Source organism: Gymnoscopelus microlampas (assembly GCF_963454915.1).
Source record: "Gymnoscopelus microlampas genome assembly, chromosome: 4".
In the NCBI taxonomy this organism is placed as follows: Eukaryota; Metazoa; Chordata; class Actinopteri; order Myctophiformes; family Myctophidae; genus Gymnoscopelus; species Gymnoscopelus microlampas.
Genome location: NC_139941.1, coordinates 28,265,745 through 28,283,907, shown reverse-complemented (window position 1 = coordinate 28,283,907; position 18,163 = coordinate 28,265,745). Strand labels below are relative to the sequence as shown.

The 18,163-nt window shown below is 41.5% G+C and overlaps 1 protein-coding gene across 2 annotated transcripts; it reads left to right on the top strand.

Annotated features, from left to right (window-relative positions):
- The first annotated feature begins 929 nt into the window (after positions 1–929).
- LOC311043116 (G-protein coupled receptor-associated protein LMBRD2B-like) lies at positions 930–17,884 on the top strand. Of its 2 annotated transcripts, none has more exons than XM_084054293.1 (18): positions 930–1,012; positions 3,038–3,261; positions 4,380–4,465; positions 5,053–5,151; positions 6,137–6,304; positions 6,967–7,177; positions 7,403–7,477; positions 7,628–7,750; positions 7,890–8,073; positions 10,141–10,322; positions 12,203–12,336; positions 12,893–12,998; positions 13,266–13,363; positions 13,926–14,029; positions 14,140–14,186; positions 14,903–15,005; positions 15,715–15,829; positions 16,731–17,884. In XM_084054293.1, exons 2-18 carry the CDS (start codon positions 3,055–3,057, stop codon positions 16,792–16,794), a joined length of 2,106 nt encoding a protein of 701 aa, XP_083910419.1. In that variant the 5' UTR covers positions 930–1,012; positions 3,038–3,054; the 3' UTR covers positions 16,795–17,884. The 2 variants fall into 2 exon arrangements, with proteins under 2 accessions (XP_083910419.1, XP_083910418.1); XM_084054292.1 differs by having other exon boundaries at positions 15,712–15,829.
- The last annotated feature ends 279 nt before the right edge of the window (positions 17,885–18,163 follow it).

Here is an 18,163-nt window from a genome sequence, read left to right as displayed (position 1 = left end):
ATCTACAAGCTCACAACGCCTGGCAGCGTGAGGCATTGTGAGCTTGTAGATCTGCTATTTTCGACTAATGTTCCCCTCAGAATAGGGATAGGGTTCAAGTGCATGGTTAATGTAAAAAAGAATCCTATCACACAAAGATTTGGCGCCCCCCCCTGTCGTAACTCTGAGGACCCCCTGTTGAAGACCCCTGCACTAGTATAGACTAATGCACACATGGGCAACATAAGGCCCGGGGGCCGGACCCGGCCCTTTGACCATCTCAATCCGGCCCGCCAAGTCATATGCCATATGTTAATGGTTTTGAGACAAATTAATTTAACTCCAATTAATAGTAATTCATATTTGCCATTTGAGAACATCTGCATTCCTCCATCCATATGTACTCAAATGTTTTATGTTTTTAATGTAACAGTGAAACAGTCTGCCGTGAGTCCATATATAATGAATGCAATGTGTTTTATCAGTGACCTATGGAGTGGTGCATATCATATTATAAGATAAGATACGGCATCGACGTGGATTGTTATATGTAATCTTTTCATTGTAACCTCGTAGTACAGAGTACACCAGAGTGATACAAAAAGATAATGAAAGATCAACATTTTGTTGATGAACATTCTTGTTGTGAAAGCAAGGACCTTATTCTAAAGTAGTCTGGCATGTCTACCAAATTCAAGCAGTTTTAACATCATTCAGCACACTGTGTTTCAAGTTTCAATTCAATTGTACAATGTGTGGCCCTTCACTCATTTTATCAAAGTCAGTATGGCTTCTGGAAATAAATGCTGCCCACCCCTGGACTAATGTATGTTGACCATGGATGTTGACTAGTGACTACTGACTACAATACCCAGAATTCAAAGTTGAGCTACCTACGTAGAGACATGTGTGCAGTTACGCAATCGTTTCAAAGGTTGTGTCAGTACGCTGTAACACGCTTCGGGAACAAAATGTTATTGTGCGCCTAGTTGACAGGCTGACACACTTTTATTGAAGCGAAGACTCCAGAGCGGTAAGTAATACACCAGATACTATAGTACCGATCTGTTTTTACAATGCTTTTTCATCATTGTATTCATCTGAGCGCTTTCCCCCCGACTATTTACATCATATAATGAGAGACATCGTCTGGGATTTGGGGGGAATATGAATGAGTGTTGTCTTCTCCTGTTTTTAAAGGCTGCTCTACAGTTGAACTGACTGCTCTAGCTGATCACATAGGCTACATTATGATGATTATTTATAGGCTACTATTTGAAAAACTGGTGTCAACATTATGTGAACAATTCAATAGTCATCCCCAAAATAACGTCACAATATCAATATATTGGTAATATTGTGATATCTTATTTCGTCTAGCCTAGTAACGCCACCCCTGTACTTAGCTCCAATCGGAACCTCTCCCTCAGCTACCCTGTACTTTGAATGGTCAACAGTCACGGTGACTGTTTTGATCTCAGCAGCAGCTGTTATGCAAATGCATACCATACTACCATACGTACACAAATGCCCTGGATGTAGCCATGGTTCACACATGACGCTCGTCATGGCGGAACTTCAATCTGGTATTGGCTTTTTCTCCATTTACAACCCGTACATTTACATAAACGTTCAGATTTCAAATATAAAGTGCTTACCCCATAGCTATGGATGTTACATTTTGAATCGGGTGGGTAAGTACCCGAATCTTCCGTATTGTTCAATAAAAAAACATTTGAATCCGATCGCCGGCCATTTTCTCATATAGTTATAATGTATCAGAGTGCAATACACCTCCCAACCGATAGAGTGGCGTAGTTTAAAGCATCTAAAGAAAATGGCCATTGATCGGATTAAAATGCTTTCTATTGAACAATACGGAAGATACGGGTACTTAGACCTGCCCGATTGAAATTGTAACACCCGTGGCCATAGGGTAAGCACTTTGTATTTAAAATGTTACCGTTCATGTAGATGTACGGGTTGTAAATGGAGAAAGTGCCAAAACCAGGTTTAAGTTCCGCCATGACTGTCATGCTATGACAGTCATGCTTCAGGGCTACCCTGGATGCATCATTGCACCTTATCAGCTGCATGTTCTGTTCTGTTCTGTTCTTTTCTCTTCTCTCTGTCTCCCTTTCTATTACCTCCCGATGAAAAAGAAGATACTGGTGGAACAGACCACTTTCATATAGATACAGATATATAGGCTAGGCTACAGTATGTATGAGGTTAAAACAGCAGCAGCTTCTTTAGTGGGCATCACTAACATGATGTGCAGCTAATAAGAGAATGTCTCGAAACAATTTCATAATGACAAGTTGTGTCATTGTTTACAAACAAGAAGATAGTGAAAATATTTTGTCATGTTGTCAATATAGCAATATAACAATTGTAACACTAAGTATTTCTAATGTAAAGGACTGAGGTTTTGATGGCAATGATTGAAAACGCACAAGGATTCACTTTTACTGTATGGCATATCAATTTACAAAGTTACACAATACTGTGTGTGGGACTGGGAGACTGATTGCAAGAGATTGGATTGGACAGGATTCACATTTGCTATTACTGTTGGTAATGTAATTTCTTGACAGACCATGTCATCATTACGCTACAGAAAAGAAAGAGACAGGATTTGGAAAAAATACTAAACAAAATTGGAAATGTAAACATAGGAAACTTTATACTTTATACACCTGATGTCTGTTGGGCCACAGTCTCATCCACATTACAAAGATACTTGCAATGCAGCATGGAATCTTAATGAAATATATGTTATATATGCTGCAGATTATGGCTATTTTAGTTTCACTTCTGATCAGAGAAATGCACCAAAGTAACTGAGAAAAACTGTAAATAAAATAAACTGTGTTGGTACCGTAGATTAGTAGATTTATAGGTTGGTACAAATTATGCCCATCCTGCCGGCATATTCTTAAATTCGCCTATTTGTTGTTATGCTATTGAACACTGGTTATTACAGCATGATAAAGTCTTCCTCATATAGTTTACTCTATCGTGTGTGTGTGTGTCTTTCCTTTTCCGTCTGTGCCAGTCTGCTGTCATGAGTGTATGACACCGTATGCAGTTGCTCCTGTCATCAGTATGAGTGGTGCTGCGCTGGCCGTTGTGATAGTGGTAGTGTTCTTCTTGGCCCTACACCTCCTCCATCGCTATGGAGACTTCCACAAGCAGCAGCGCATGGTCCTGTTTGGCACCCTGCTGAGCTGGTACCTGTGCTTCCTCATCGTCTTCATCCTGCCACTGGATGTCAGCACGGTATGAAGCTGTTTAACCTACACTTGCTCTGTGGGTGCGTGCGTGCGTGCGTGCGTGCGTGCGTGCGTGCGTGCGTGCGTGCCTGCCTGCCTGCCTGCCTGCCTGCCTGCCTGCCTGCCTGCCTGCCTGCCTGCGTGCGTGCGTGCGTGCGTGCGTATTAGTCTGGGCAATTAACAGAAGATATATCGAAGCCGATATTTAGAACCAATAACCGACTTAATCTTGCTCATGTTGGATAATCGAGAAGCAGAAAATGTATATATCAACGAATCCACACAAAGAAATTCTAACATATTCTTTTAATAATCAAGTAAATCAATTAGCCTGATTAACTACAGAGTTAGTGTCGTTGAGCAAGACGCTGAACCCCTAATTTCTCCCGATGAGTAGGTTGGTGCCTTGCATGGTTTCCTCTGCCATCGGTGTATGAATGTGTGTGTGAATGGGTGAATGTAATGCACAATCTATGTAAAGCGCTTTGGATAAAAGCGCTATATAAATGCACCATTTACATAACTTTGTATTATACATCGTTGTACAAATGTCATGCGAAAATAGCCGATCCAAGCTCAGCTTGACTTGGCTAGTGTTCCCAATTGCATCCAATACATAAAAAAAAGCATTTGTCACTGCCAAAGCTTGTAGATTTGCTATTTACACTTACAAAAAAAAATAAAAGTGTATTAAACGTACGCGCGCGTGTGTGCATGTGCGTGCATGTACCATATAAGTAATAAAAACCTTCTGCCTGGCCCCCAGTAACAATCATGTCCTGTACACTGTTAAATCAACACTGCAGTAATTTACCTAAGTGAATAATATTGGTAGTCTGTCAGCCATATGGATGTTTTTCGTGTGGACCTGTGTAACCTACCCACCCCTTGGTCAGTTCTTTTTTGTAAAAGAGACTCATGTCTCAATGTGATTTTTAGTTAAATAGAGGTTACAATACCTGCAGGTTTTACTATGTACAATCTTGAGTCACGACTTGACCTGTGTGTGTGTGTGTGTGTGTGTGTGTGTGTGTGTGTGTGTGTGTGTGTGTGTGTGTGTGTGTGTGTGTGTGTGTGTGTGTGTTTGTGTGTGTGTGTGTGTGTGTACTCTGCTCCTTTTTGTAGACCATATACAACCAATGTAAGTTAGACAATGCAGAGAAGCCCACTAATCAGACAAACTCCACCTCATCTACTTATCCGTCCCTCAGGTAAAAGCTCTTTCTTTACATTCTAATCATTTATGCTTCAGTTTCAAGGTCTACAAAAAAATGCTGACTTATGCTCTAAATTAACAATGTCATGTTCTATCTCTGTTTCATATCTACAAGCTCACACCTCTACATTCACAGTATTATAGTTTTTCTTGATAAGAGTGTTGACAGAAAATAGGGTTCAAAGTGTGGAATGCGGAAATGAAACTGAGAGAATTGAAGCTTTGAACTTCTTACAAACTAACCAGCCGTACTTCAATACTCTCCTTTCAGTCTATGATAAGGTATTTTGTGCCTGTGTACACTACGCAAAGTGTGTCATTGGTCACCGTGTCATTGGTTACTGTGTCACTTTCACAACAGTCAATAAAATGATGTCATCAACCATGTGTGTGTGTGTGTGTGTGTGTGTGTGTGTGTGTGTGTGTGTGTGTGTGTGTGTGTGTGTGTGTGTGTGTGTGTGTGTGTGTGTGTGTGTGTGTGTGTGTGTGTGTGTGTGTGTGTGTGTGTGTGTGTGTGTGTGTGTGTGTGTGTGTGTGTGTGTGTGTGTGCGCGCATGTCCGTTTTATGTGTATGCATTTCAGTGCACAGAAGGTGTGTGAAGAGCCATGGAGTTACATCCCAGATGGCATCCTCCCTGTGTTCTGGAGAGTTGTCTACTGGACTTCCCAGTGTCTCACATGGTGAGATTACAATAAAGGTTATCACAGAACAGGTTGTAGTTTCTCAGTCACCATCAAAACTATCAAATGGTAATATAACAAGTGCAAGCGTTAGAGCCAAAGTTGGATGTGTGGTATCTCTTTAAGAGATTCATTTTCAGTTTAGTGTATTAAAGGGTAATTTATACTTTGGTCGAACGACTGTTTTGCAACAAAATAGTGTCAATGAATTGTTTTCCCCCAACAACATATTTATTGAATTATTTATGGGTAAATGCATTTTCAGTTGAAAATACGCTGTTGTTGATTTTTGTTGGGGGAGTTTGATGCTCGGGTGGTGCAGGGATAAAGTTCCTGTCCACCATCAAGCTTGAAGCTTCCGACTTGGCGGAGCGTCCATACGAATACAGCTGTGATTGCGGGACAATCTTTGTTGCTACACCAGTGACTCCCACAGGCCACCTGTCAGTGGGGGTGTTACAGGAGTAGGGTGTACAGTAGGTGCTACATCCTCTCGGTGGGGGCTCCTCACTGGCGCAGCAGTGACAAGATTATGGGAATTGCCATGACGACTAAATTGGGAGAAAAGGGGGGGGGGGAGTTATTGACAACTCTAATTTAAAGGAGTAGTTCACCCCAAAAAAATACTTATTTTCTATCAATTACACACACCTTGAATTCATGGAGATTTTGTTGTCGAATTCCTGAGACAATAATTTGATGACTGGGTTATATCGGTCAGTAGGAGACTCTTTGAGTCTTCTAATTATTCAAATTATTGGCTTAGGAATGCGACAAAAACAAAACAATCTCCATGAATTCAAGGCTTCATGGGGTGTGTAAATGAGTAGGGTAGAAAATAAGTAATGTTTTGGGTGAACTTCTCCTTTAAGAGAAACAAAGATTTTTGTGGTGCAATTTTTTTTTCGATGAAGTGTAAATTTACCTTAATTCACTCTCTCTTTTAATCTCTCTTTGGTATTTCTGTGGTAATGGTGCATGAAAGGCTCCTGTTGCCGTTCATGCAGTCCTATGCACGCTCAGGGGCCTTTTCTATCGTTGGAAAGATCAAAACAGCTCTGATAGAAAATGCCATCTACTACGGCACCTACTTCCTCATCTTCATCTCTCTGCTCATCTATGTGGCCAGTCACCCACAGTGGCAACTCACCTGGTAAGTATACCATTCACTACAGCAATATTCAAAATGGTTCTTCCATGTAGAGAAATGGCTACAGTGAGTGCAATAGAAAGCACTATGAACATATAACAGGTGGGACTTTTATGATGGCTAAATCTAGTGTTAGTCATGGGTGGAGTACCTCCTTGGTTTGGATAGCTCAAATTGCCATCTATAATCGATTTCAAATGTCACCTGTCTATCTTACAGTATCTGTCTTGGTCTTTCCTGCTGCTTGTTTAGTGTTCCGTTTATATTTTGTATGTTGAGATATGTATTCCACTTTGAACTTAGTGTCCCTATTTTGGGCATGTTATTATAGGCAAAGATGATTGCCAACCTTTTTAAAAATAGCTAAAATAGCAGATCTGTAAGCTTACAATATGTCAAATTGTGAGCTTGTAGATCCAGTTGCAATTTTCGCGTGACACCGTTGTAAGACAAGGTTTTTAGTGCATCCTGCCACTCATCAAGAAATTGTTTGTCAGTTTTGGTTTATTGAAGGTTATATAATACATATTGCACCCTAAGGCTCTGTGCCAGTTCGCTTTAATGCTTTTGCTTCAACAGAGTCAGAACAGAAAGAAATTGCAACACAGATGAGTTCACATGAATAAAACCTGCCACTGAAAGGTTGATGTTTTAAATTTGACTAGGAGGGAGCTTCAGACCATTGGCATCACGGCCGCCAACACCTGGGGCCTCTTCCTGCTAGTGCTGTTGCTAGGCTATGGCCTGGTGGAGATCCCGCGTTCCTATTGGCTCTCGTCTAGCCATGCTTATCTGCTTGCCAAGACATACTTCAAGGCAGCCAAGATGGCCACTGAGAAGGCAGACGCTGAGGAGAACTTGGCAGATGTTATGGAGGTGAGAGGACAGCAAAGTGTATGTGTTTGTAGGACTGTCATGCCATTAACTACAAGATTTGCCTGAAATTGAAGTTTATTTCACCCCACATTCACAATGTATTACTAACCTGTGAAGCCAAACCATAGAACTCAAATTAATTCACTTACTGTACATTACATGCAACAAAGTAAGCCAAAAAAAAGTGGTTTTAGCCTGAAACAAAATTTTAATTGGTTTTCTCAGGAAGTGGCAACTGTCCATGAAACCGTTAAATACAACCACCCTCTCAGGAAGTGTGTTGACAGCATTTTGAAAAAGGTGAGGAAATGAAACCTTTAAACACTTTGCAAGCTTGTTCTATATCCATATATCACCTGCATACACTGTAAAATCTAGAGTTTACGTCTGAAATTCAATTCAATTCAATTAAATGAACAACCACGTGTTCATCTTGACACTTCATTTCAGTGTCCCACTGAGTACCAGGAGCAGATGGGGAGGGACATAGAGAGCTGTGATGGCAGCAGTGATCGGGAAAACCAGCGCAATGTTCTTCCATCCAAGTGGAGCCTAGTGAAGCTTCATAAACAAGTATCTATACGTTTTATCAAATATATCAGTGTCATTTTAGAAATGCAAAACAGAAACATTAAATTATGTTAAATTAAAGGTATTATGCAGCCACTGGAATGACAAAAATGGCCTGTGTTGATTTTACTGTGTACTTCAGGTGATCTCTGCAGTGCAAAGGCAGAGTCAGACTCAGGTCCAGTGGTCTATCCTGTTGGGCCAGGCCTTCCACCTAGAAGATGTGGCTAAGAGCCAGAGCAGCCCAACCCACCAGTTCATCCACAGCTTCAGCTCACAACAGCACCACAGCTGGCTCCACAGGTTCATCTACACTTCTACTGTAGGTGAGTTCAGTATCGGTCATAACGTCTATAATCGGTGGTCTGGGACTCTCCAAAATTGGGATCAGCAATAGACTGCATAATCTGTTCCATCATCCAGCTACAGCAACAAGTAGAACAAGACTGTACTCACTTGATTGTGATTGTGACCTTGACCTTTGACCACATTATCACTTATTACGTCAACGTCAACTCGGAACTGTGAAGAATCTGGGTGTGTACCTAGACGATCAACTGTCGTTCTCGGCAAACATCGCATCAGTGACACGGTCCTGCAGATTCCTCCTCTACAACATCAGGAGGATTCGCCCCTTCCTCACGGAGAAGGCAGCCCAGGTGCTCATCCAGGCTCTTGTCATCTCCCGCCTGGACTACTGCAACTCCCTCCTGGCTGGTGCTCCGGCATCTGCCATCAGACCTCTGGAGCTTGTTCAGAAAGCTGCAGCTCGTCTGGTCTTCAACCGCCCCAAGTTCTCCCACACAACTATCCTTCTCCGTTCTCTACACTGGCTCCCCGTAGCAGCTCGGATCCAGTTTAAAACCCTGGTGCTAGCCTATAGGGCAGTGAAAGGAACAGCTCCTTCCTACCTCCGGGCTATGGTTGATGCCTACACCCCTGCCCGACCACTTCGGTCTGCCACCTCGGGGCGACTGATTGCCTCGTCACTCAAGGGTCCTTCTGGTCGATCGACACGGTCACGACTTTTTTCTGTTCTGGCCCCACAGTGGTGGAATGAACTTCCCACTGAAGTCAGGACAGCAGAGTCACTGCCCATCTTTCGCCGCAGGCTGAAAACCCACCTCTTCAGGAAACACTACCCTTCCTCTTTGTCTGGCTTACTTGTTGTTAACTAGTTGTACAAACTCTTGTTTTACTGTTGTACTGTTTTATTGGATCTTGTTTAGTCGATACACTTTTTGTATTAGCTCGTGCTCATTTGATTTTGCTATTTTGTCTCATCTGTTTAAGAAAATAGGTAGCTGATATATAGCACTTTTACCTTAGCGCTATAGGTATACTCTTGGTTGCTTGTTTTTGCAGGAAATGCACTTAAAGGGTAAGACCACTTTGGTAGAGGTTTGGGTTGTGTATTTACCTTGCCATGATGTAACTCCAAAGGTGGGCAAGAAATAAAAAATAATCGCTCCATTGATTAGAAATTGATAATTCAAAATATGCTCCTCATTGACTTACATTGTACGGTGGAACAGCTCTCAAAGTCACTCTTTTAGCACATAAATGAACCCAAACAAAGCTGATTCAGACAATATAAAGCATCACCAAACCCAGTACTGTTTGTTTTTTTAATAAAAATGTCAACTTCCTGTTGATTTTACCATTTGAAGATCTGGATCCGGATCCGCTGATCCAGTCCGGGTTTTCTACTTATTAAAAATGGCAAAATCAACAGGAAGTTGACATTTTTATAAAAAAAAAAAAACAGTACTGGGTTTGGTGATGTTCTATATTGTCTGAATCAACTTTGTTTGCGTTCGTTTTTGTGCTAAAAGAGTGACTTTGAGAGCTGTTTTACCGTACAATGTAAGTCAATGAGGAGCATATTTTGAATTATCAATTTCTAATCAATGGAGCAATTATTTTTTATTTCTTTCCCACCTTTGGAGTTACATCATGGCAAGGTAACTACACAACCCAAACCTCTACCAGAGTGGTCTTACCCTTTAAGACTTCTGGTTTCGTTCCCTACCTATGTTGAATGCACTTATTGTAAGTCGCTTTGGATAAAAGCGTCTGCTAAATGACTGTAATGTATTAGAAGCCCTACAGCCTATTCTGAACATGAAAATCGATTTTAACCTTGACTTTCATTGTGACCTTTACCTATCACCTTTTTGGACAAAACATCAAGTTCCATGATAACATAATCCTGTGTGTGTGTGTGTGTGTGTGTGTGTGTGTGTGTGTGTGTGTGTGTGTGTGTGTGTGTGTGTGTGTGTGTGTGTGTGTGTGTGTGTGTGTGTGTGTGTGTGTGTGTGTGTGTGTGTGTGTGTGTGTGTGTGTGTGTGTGTGTGTGTGTGTGTGTGTGTTTGTGTGTGTGTCCTACCCAGAGTGGTACTGGCAGTGTGTGCTGAGACAGTGGTTCTACAGGTTACTGGCGTTGTTTCTGTGTCTCCTCTCCGTGGCGGTGGTGTGGTCAGAGTGTACCTTCTTCAGCACACATCCTGTCCTCTCTCTCTTCGCCGTGTTCATCCAAACGGCCGAGAAGCAGTACAACTATATTTGTATTGAGGTAAACTCATTCACATGGGCACAAATGCAGGCACAGGCAGCTGAGACACACATATAAACAGAGACACGCACTGAATTTCATGTGTCCAGCCTATGACGTCAGTCATCTACTGTATGACGTATGACTCCAAATTCGGGCTAATCAGAGCCCCATTGACTTCCATTATAAAATGACTGTTAAATATTTCAAAAAGCATAAAACCTATGAGAAAGAATGTGGAGATACGTTTGTGGCCTACTTACTGGCAGTGTGCATACAAAGTTAGACGCTGATCAGTCCAGTGGTTTGCAAGATTATCTCCGGACACACAGATAGACAGACAACATAGACCCTCCTGTAGACTCCTCTGCCTCCTATAGAGAAGCCATGCCGTACAAATACCGTATGTACTTTTGCTAAGGGCTACGACAAAACTGACGTAGAGGTCCTAGTGATGTAACCGTTCCACGCCATAATATATAGCTGGAGTCTGAGTGGAGATCACAGATTCAACAGTTGCTCCCTGACATAGAAGTAAATGAAGCACAGCTAATTCATTTGTTGAAAGGAGCCAAACGCAGTACACAGAATAATCAGATTTCAATGGTCATTGAAGAACGTCAACAGCATCAACAGTCCCTGACCTCGGGGGAGAAAAAAGTCAGTTTCCTGAGGAGGGTGAAGCGGTGGCTCTTTGGCAAATCAAAGGGGACAAGAGTTATAAACATCATCACCACTCCACCTCCTCAAGCTCAGAATGAACTGCTGGCTGAAGATGCAGGGACCCTCACCTCAGAGGATGCTATACGATCCATTATATTTTATAAAGAGGAAGACAAGTTTGACATGCTGCTGACGTCAGGAGATCACAAACAAGCAGTAGGAGGTGACGGGCAGAACCAGAAAGGTTGGTTCTTTGCGGCTGCGGTCCAAAAGCTGAAGTGCATGGCTACCTTCATTATGAAACCATTTTCAGCCCTGCGCAGGTTCTACTCTAGTTACACGGATCTTGTTATACTTTCTGTAACAGAGCCAATCTGTTCTGTTGTTTTTGTAGCTCTGGATCCAAGCAAACTACTTTACCCTCATGATCCCATCTGGAATAATGAGAAATGGAGGTCTTCAACAGGCAGGTGCCTGGGCATCCGAGGCTACAGACCTGAATGTTCTATGAATAGCCCCAGATCTATAAACAGAAATAAGAATAACTAAAAAGCTGCGGTTAGTGGAGCTCATATCTCCGCCAGGCCGAGTGAAACAAGACTTTTGGGCAAGACTGACGAAAGAAGAAAAAGCACCAATACCACCCTTTCCTTCGGACTAGGGTGCGCAAGATTGTATTGGTCCACCATTTCGCAAGATTAGCCCCAGATATACAAGGCAGGGGCAAAAACGTAATCTCCCACCTTGCCTTCAGCCTGATGGTGATCATATGAGAATTAACATTCTAACAATTTCACAATTTTATGGAAGGACAAAGTTGTAATTAAAAAGAAAGCACTGATTTATCAGCTCCTCAGGCAGGTTGTTCCAGAGCCAAGGAGCCCTGACAGCAAAGGCACGGCCACCCTTTATCTTTGTCTTAATAAAAGGCCATTGCCCATTGCTATATTCAAAGCCATACTCTGCTTTGTTCCATGTGTGGGCATGTCTTCAACACCAAACATTAATACATTCATTTCAACATAACAAAACACAAACGCCTGGGTACCTAGGCTATTACATCATAAACTACAAAACAATTGTGTAATAATAAGATATGGGTATAGTAGCTTTTTTGAGCTCGCCTTTTGTCTTTAATATACAAAGTTGTACTGTGTACTTGTAATGGATGGATGAATGAATGCATTCAGCTAATATGCCACCTCTTTGTGGCTGTTGTGTTGTTTCCTCCCCACCAGATGGCGTGCTTCGTCAGCATCTTCTTTCTTTGTGTGTGCGTGTACTCTACTGTCTTCAGAATCAGAGTATTCAACTACTATTACCTGGTGCCACACCATCAGACTGATGCTTACAGCTTGCAGTTCAGTGGGATGTGAGTCCAAGTAATTTATTTTATTTTATTAGGATGTAGTGGGCTTAATGATTCAGAACTTAATTCAGTTAATTTGCCAGTGATACCACAGCAAGCAGTGGGATACTATTACTGAGACAGTGTTGAGGAGTTAAATTAGATGGTTCATGTCATATTAGGCGAAGATCTGGGACGCTGCTGGCCTAGGGGTTAAGGCGCATACCATATATAGGCTCATACTATGTCGTCAGGCTCGTTTACTGAGCCCGACGACCTTTGCGTGTCCTTTGCGTGTCACTCCCTGTCTCTCCCTCCCTGTCTCTCTCTCTACTGTGTACTGTCAATAAAGGCAGAAAAGCCCCAAAAATATCAAAACATCATAAATATAATAACAGGCAAACATCCAGTGGAAATAGCAGATCTCAGAAGATGAGATTCAATTATTTTTTAATCTATTAAGCAACTACTGAAGACATCTCACCAATATTTGAAGTTACATCATGGCAAGGTAGCTACACAACTCAAACTTCTTCCAATTGCTTTAAACCGGCTATGCTTTTTCTTTTCTCTACCTCAGGTTGTTTTGCCGTCTGACCCCTCCTTTGTGTCTTAACTTCCTGGGTCTGATCCACATGGACTCAGCCGTTTCACACAAAGACAGAATCCAGACCTCCTATACCTCAGTGGGTGACATACCGACATGCTTGCATGGATAATAACACACACACACATGCACGTGCACACATACTGTACATACTGGATATCTCACGTAACCTCCCCCCCCCCCACTACACAGTATAATCTGAATGTTGATTAATTTTATTTATACTTTAATTTATTTGTAACTCAGAGTTAAATGAACACTCAGGATTTTACTGTCTACCATCTTCTGTGTTGACCAGATTGAGAAGGAAACCACATCTCCCATGATTCTTTTCTCTCTCTGTCAGATCATGGGTTCCATGCGTCTGCTGTCCTTCATATCTGATGGTTTCTACATCTACTACCCCATGCTGATATTGCTGCTCTGTTTGGCCACTTACTACAGGTCAGTCAGTCTTAACTCTTTTTTGTTTCGGTGTAGTTTAACGGGTCCATTTGGTTTAATTTGTACGCGTGTTTGAATACACTTTACAGGCGATGAATATCATAGTAGTGATATTATAGCGATATCGTTTTAGTTTGAACAAATATACAACAATAAAACAGTAAAACAACTGTATAACAATTAAATGCAGGCATAGTACCTGTCTATAGCCCATAGTTCAGCTGTTGGATACTGAAAATGGGTCTTATGTAAATGGCAGTGGTGTCGTGGAGGCCACACGGAGTAGGACGGCATGTGGCCAGTCATTTTTTCACGTGCAAGGTACGGCACGCACGTGTACGCTAGAAGAAAAAAAAGGCAGTAAATCAGGCAAAACAGTGAGGAAGAGTAAGGGAAATCACCTCCAACGACTGTAGATGTACTATTTACATTGTATTAACATACTTAACCATACAGATTGGTTAAAATAACATTTTATTCATTACAATAAGTTCCGGATTGCAGCTTTAACACAATGCAACATTATGTGTAACAGGTTTTTTTTGTGTGTCTTTGTTTGTAGCCTTGGCTCACGCTGTTTGAACCTCCTGGGCTTCCATCAGTACATCACAGATGATGACTTGACCTCTGATCTAGTTGATGAGGGCAGGGAACTCATCAGAAGAGGTTGTTCATTCATTGTTTCTTTATACTGGTTACTTGATTTATTTGCATTTCAGTGGCGATCAGTTCATTAACATATAATAATAATTTAACATGTGTGCTTTTCTGTGTAGAGAGAAGAAAACAACAGAGGACAGAGGATGGCGAGAATCGTCAATGGGTTAGAACAATTAGTTATCATTTTTAACCTATGAGTAACATTTACCAAACATCACTTTTCAACTTTGAGAAACTCTCTAAGAAAGCAATATTACTAACATGTACAGTACCAGCCAATAATGAAGTCTCACTGTACAGTAAAATGACAGTATTATTTTAACTCAGAAGAGTGTACAAATGGTTTCATTTGGTTCCCGTATGGAACAGGTTTCTCAAAATGCGAGCCACCTGGCTGGGGGCCAATTGGAAAGGAGAGGACTACATCATAAATCATAAATCATAAATCATAAATCATAAATCATAAATCATGAATCATAACATATATGTATATGTTTCTCTTTGTTTCATTTCAATTCAAGTCACAAGATTATTGTGCCATTTTAACCACTTTCAACATGGCATACCTATTTTGGGCATGTCATTATTGTCGAAATTGTTATTAAAATGTTTTTATAACAGTTACAAATATTTCAGCTCACAACATAGTACACAACAAGTAAGCTTGTATATCGGCTAATTTCATTTATTTTTTAAAGCCATTTTGCGATGGGGGGCCATAGGATGAGGATTGTGCTGTGTAGATTTACTCTGTATTCGATGCTGTGTGTGTGTGTGTGTGTGTGTGTGTGTGTGTGTGTGTGTGTGTGTGTGTGTGTGTGTGTGTGTGTGTGTGTGTGTGTGTGTGTGTGTGTGTGTGTGTGTGTGTGTGTGTTTCAGTGCTGGAGGGAGCGATATGGGCATCAGGGGATTGTAGGCCGTACCAAAAATGGTTACTCCCAGTTAAAGGACGACTGCCCTTCCACAGAGATCAATACAAATGGTAACGTCCGTCTATAAGAGGGTCATTCTGTGTGTGTGTGTGTGTGTGTGTGTGTGATATAATGAAATATATAGTGAAACACCAAATTTAGTGTAGCTTCAGTCTCCATTGCCCATACTCCATTAGCCTCCAGGTGCCCAGCCCATACAGCTACGTCAAAGGGTAGGTAGGCCCTGCTGCCCAAGGGATGTTAAGTCTTACAATATCTCAGATTGGGTTACTTTGGCTCATTCACCGCCCTTTGAATCCATCACCTCCGCTTACAAACTCCTCTTCCATTGCGCCAGCATAGCAGGTTGAATACAACCCCAGGTCTCCCACACGGGTAATATACCACTTCACACTTGGAAAAAGAGCTCCATTCTGGCCGGGAGATATTTAGCCTTACAAGGTTTCATCCAGGGCCTCTCTACTACAGTAGAAAACAAATGTATTCATAGCAACTGTGTTCAGTCTTTTATGTACAGCGCAGTGTGCAATCAGTGAGGATAATTATGGTGTTTTCTGCCAGGATGTGCGTGCGTGCGTGCGTGCGTGTGTGTGGGAGTTTGATCAGTATGTTTTGTGCAAAACTCATGTTGCTTGGCACAGAAAGTAAAAGTGTAATATAAGTAGTGCTGCAACTATCGATTAACTTCTTAGCGATACTTCTATCGATTACTTTTTCGATGAATGGAATAATGGTTAAGCTGTGTGCCCGTGTCAGCAGCCCAGTGTTCTTGGAGGGAGCGGGAAGAGAGGGAGCAGAGTACAGCTTTGCTACAGAACACCCAGTCTGTGAACTACAGTGGTGAAGAAAACCTCAGTGGTTCCCCAGCCAAACGGTATGCTCACTCATACAAAGTGGTGGAAAAAGTACTCACATGTTTTACTTAAGCAAAAGTATCAATACTGCAATATAGAAATACTCTGTTACAAGTAAAAGTCCGGAATTCTAAATTTACTTGAGTAAAAGTACAAAAGTATTGGAATCAAAATGTAGTCAAAGTACCAAAAGTAAAAAGTACTCACTATGCAGAATGTCCTATTTCAAGTTTTCAAATCGCATCGCGACGCATTGTGAGCTTGTAGATCGGCTACTTTCAAATGGCCGAAATGTATAGAGATGGAGTGGTTAATGTATGTTTTGTAATAATAATAAAAATCTACAAAGTAACTAGTAACCAAAGTTTTCAAATCATTGTAGTGGAGTAAAAGTACAATATTTGCCTCTGATGTAGTGGAGTAGAAGTGAAAGTACTGAAAACTGGAAATACTCCAATAAAGTCAAAATACCTCAAAATTGTACTTAGGTACAGTACTTGAGTAAATGTACTAAGTTACTTTACACCACTGCTCATATACCGCTGTCTCCCTAATTAGATTTAAAACATGTGTGAGTGTGAAGCAGGGCGTTCCTGAAAAAGGGAATTTAAGAATTTCTTACCCTCCCTTGAGTAATAAAAAAAAATCACACCCAGTGTGAAGAGAGTGGTGCCTTTGAATTAGTGTAACTGGTTGCATCCTTGTGTTGCAATCAGCTGCAGCTGTTGAGGCCGTGCTCAAACGGACGGACGGACGGACCCACACACACGGTCAAGTGTAGGAGTGGCTGGCACCACTCAAAAAGGAAGTTTTAATTTCAAGGACCCCCATAGTGTGTGCAAATGGAACCAAATGGACCCATCAGAGTTACAGTTGCATTGTAATTCTTAAAGATTACCGCTGTATGCATCTCTCTCTCAGGTACACTGGAGGACGTTTCCTATCTCATACTGCGCCCCGGACTGGCATCTTTGATGATGTTTGAAAGACAGAGAGGAGAAGAGATATTCTTGTTTCAAAATGAAAAAGAAAAAAGTATAGGGTTGGCTTGAGAAGAAGAAAGGATGATGTCAAGAAACAATAAGGGCGGCCATACCTGAATGTGCAGAGAGGCCACCTGAGAAACAGAAGGACCCCGGGTCACCCACCAGCCCTGGTCTATGTGTCGAAGTGTCCCTGAGCAAGGCACTTAACCCCTAACTGCCCCCCGGGTGCTGCATTACTAGCACTTGCACACTGCTCCTAATAGGATGGGTTAAAAGCAGAGGACGTGTATGAGCAAATGCATGTGCAAATACTGTGACAAAAAATACCCCAAAGGAGTGGGGACCATGCTGTATTATTATAAGATAATGTAGACAAGTGCCAAAACAGAAGAGGATATGAAAGAACAAGTCACAATTGATTGAAGTGAACATTTTGACTGTTGAATTTTACATCTCAGGGATATTGTGGGTGACTATACTGTGACTGGATTAGCTTCCAGTTTCATTGAAGGGCGTTTTTGTAACATCATTTTTTTTTATTAGACCATATAGATGGGTGGATAATCTTGTATAGCCAGACGTATTGAGATCTCCGCCTACCAATACAGCTGGTGCTGTCTATATTCAATCTAGGGGCAAGAACAGCTACAAAAACGTCCGGTAACAAATCTACGCCTTACTGCTTTGAAACCCATTCCTGATTCTGTCCTAATATGAAGGACTGCCCTAGAGTCTTTGCATTGGTAGTGCTGTTATCTTTCCAAATTGTTTCCAGACAGTTCAAGCCCTACACTGAATTTAGATGGTTGGCGGAGATCTACGATACTACGCAAGACTAGGGGGACAAAACGTTGTTTTCATATCAAATGTAGCTGTATGCTACAGCTGTTTGCTTTCTGATAATCTTGTGGGTGAAGAGAAATGATATTGCACATCCTTCTCTAAAAGAGGATAAGCAAACAATCTTTTGTTATATTAACAAAATGTATGTTCAAGTAATTAATAAAAACACCTTTGTTGATACCAACAATTTTGATAAACTATTTGTTGATTATGCCTTCATCTACTGTAAAGTAGTTCCTATTAAAAGCTTGGGGTAGGTTTCAAAGGTGGTGACTATCTTTAAGGTTTTTCATAGTTTTTTGGTAGATTGACCTTTGTGTAACGATGTTATATATCCCAGACCCATTGATGCAATATTAAATGACATATGGCTCTAGTCGCACTGGATCCATCCATTTTTCCTCGGAGCCCCCTGTCTTACATCTGACAAGCGTTGACACCCCATCCGCACACACGCACGTCGCACGCACGCACACAGACAGACAGACACACACAGACACGAGTAAGTTAGTGTTTCCCATTACT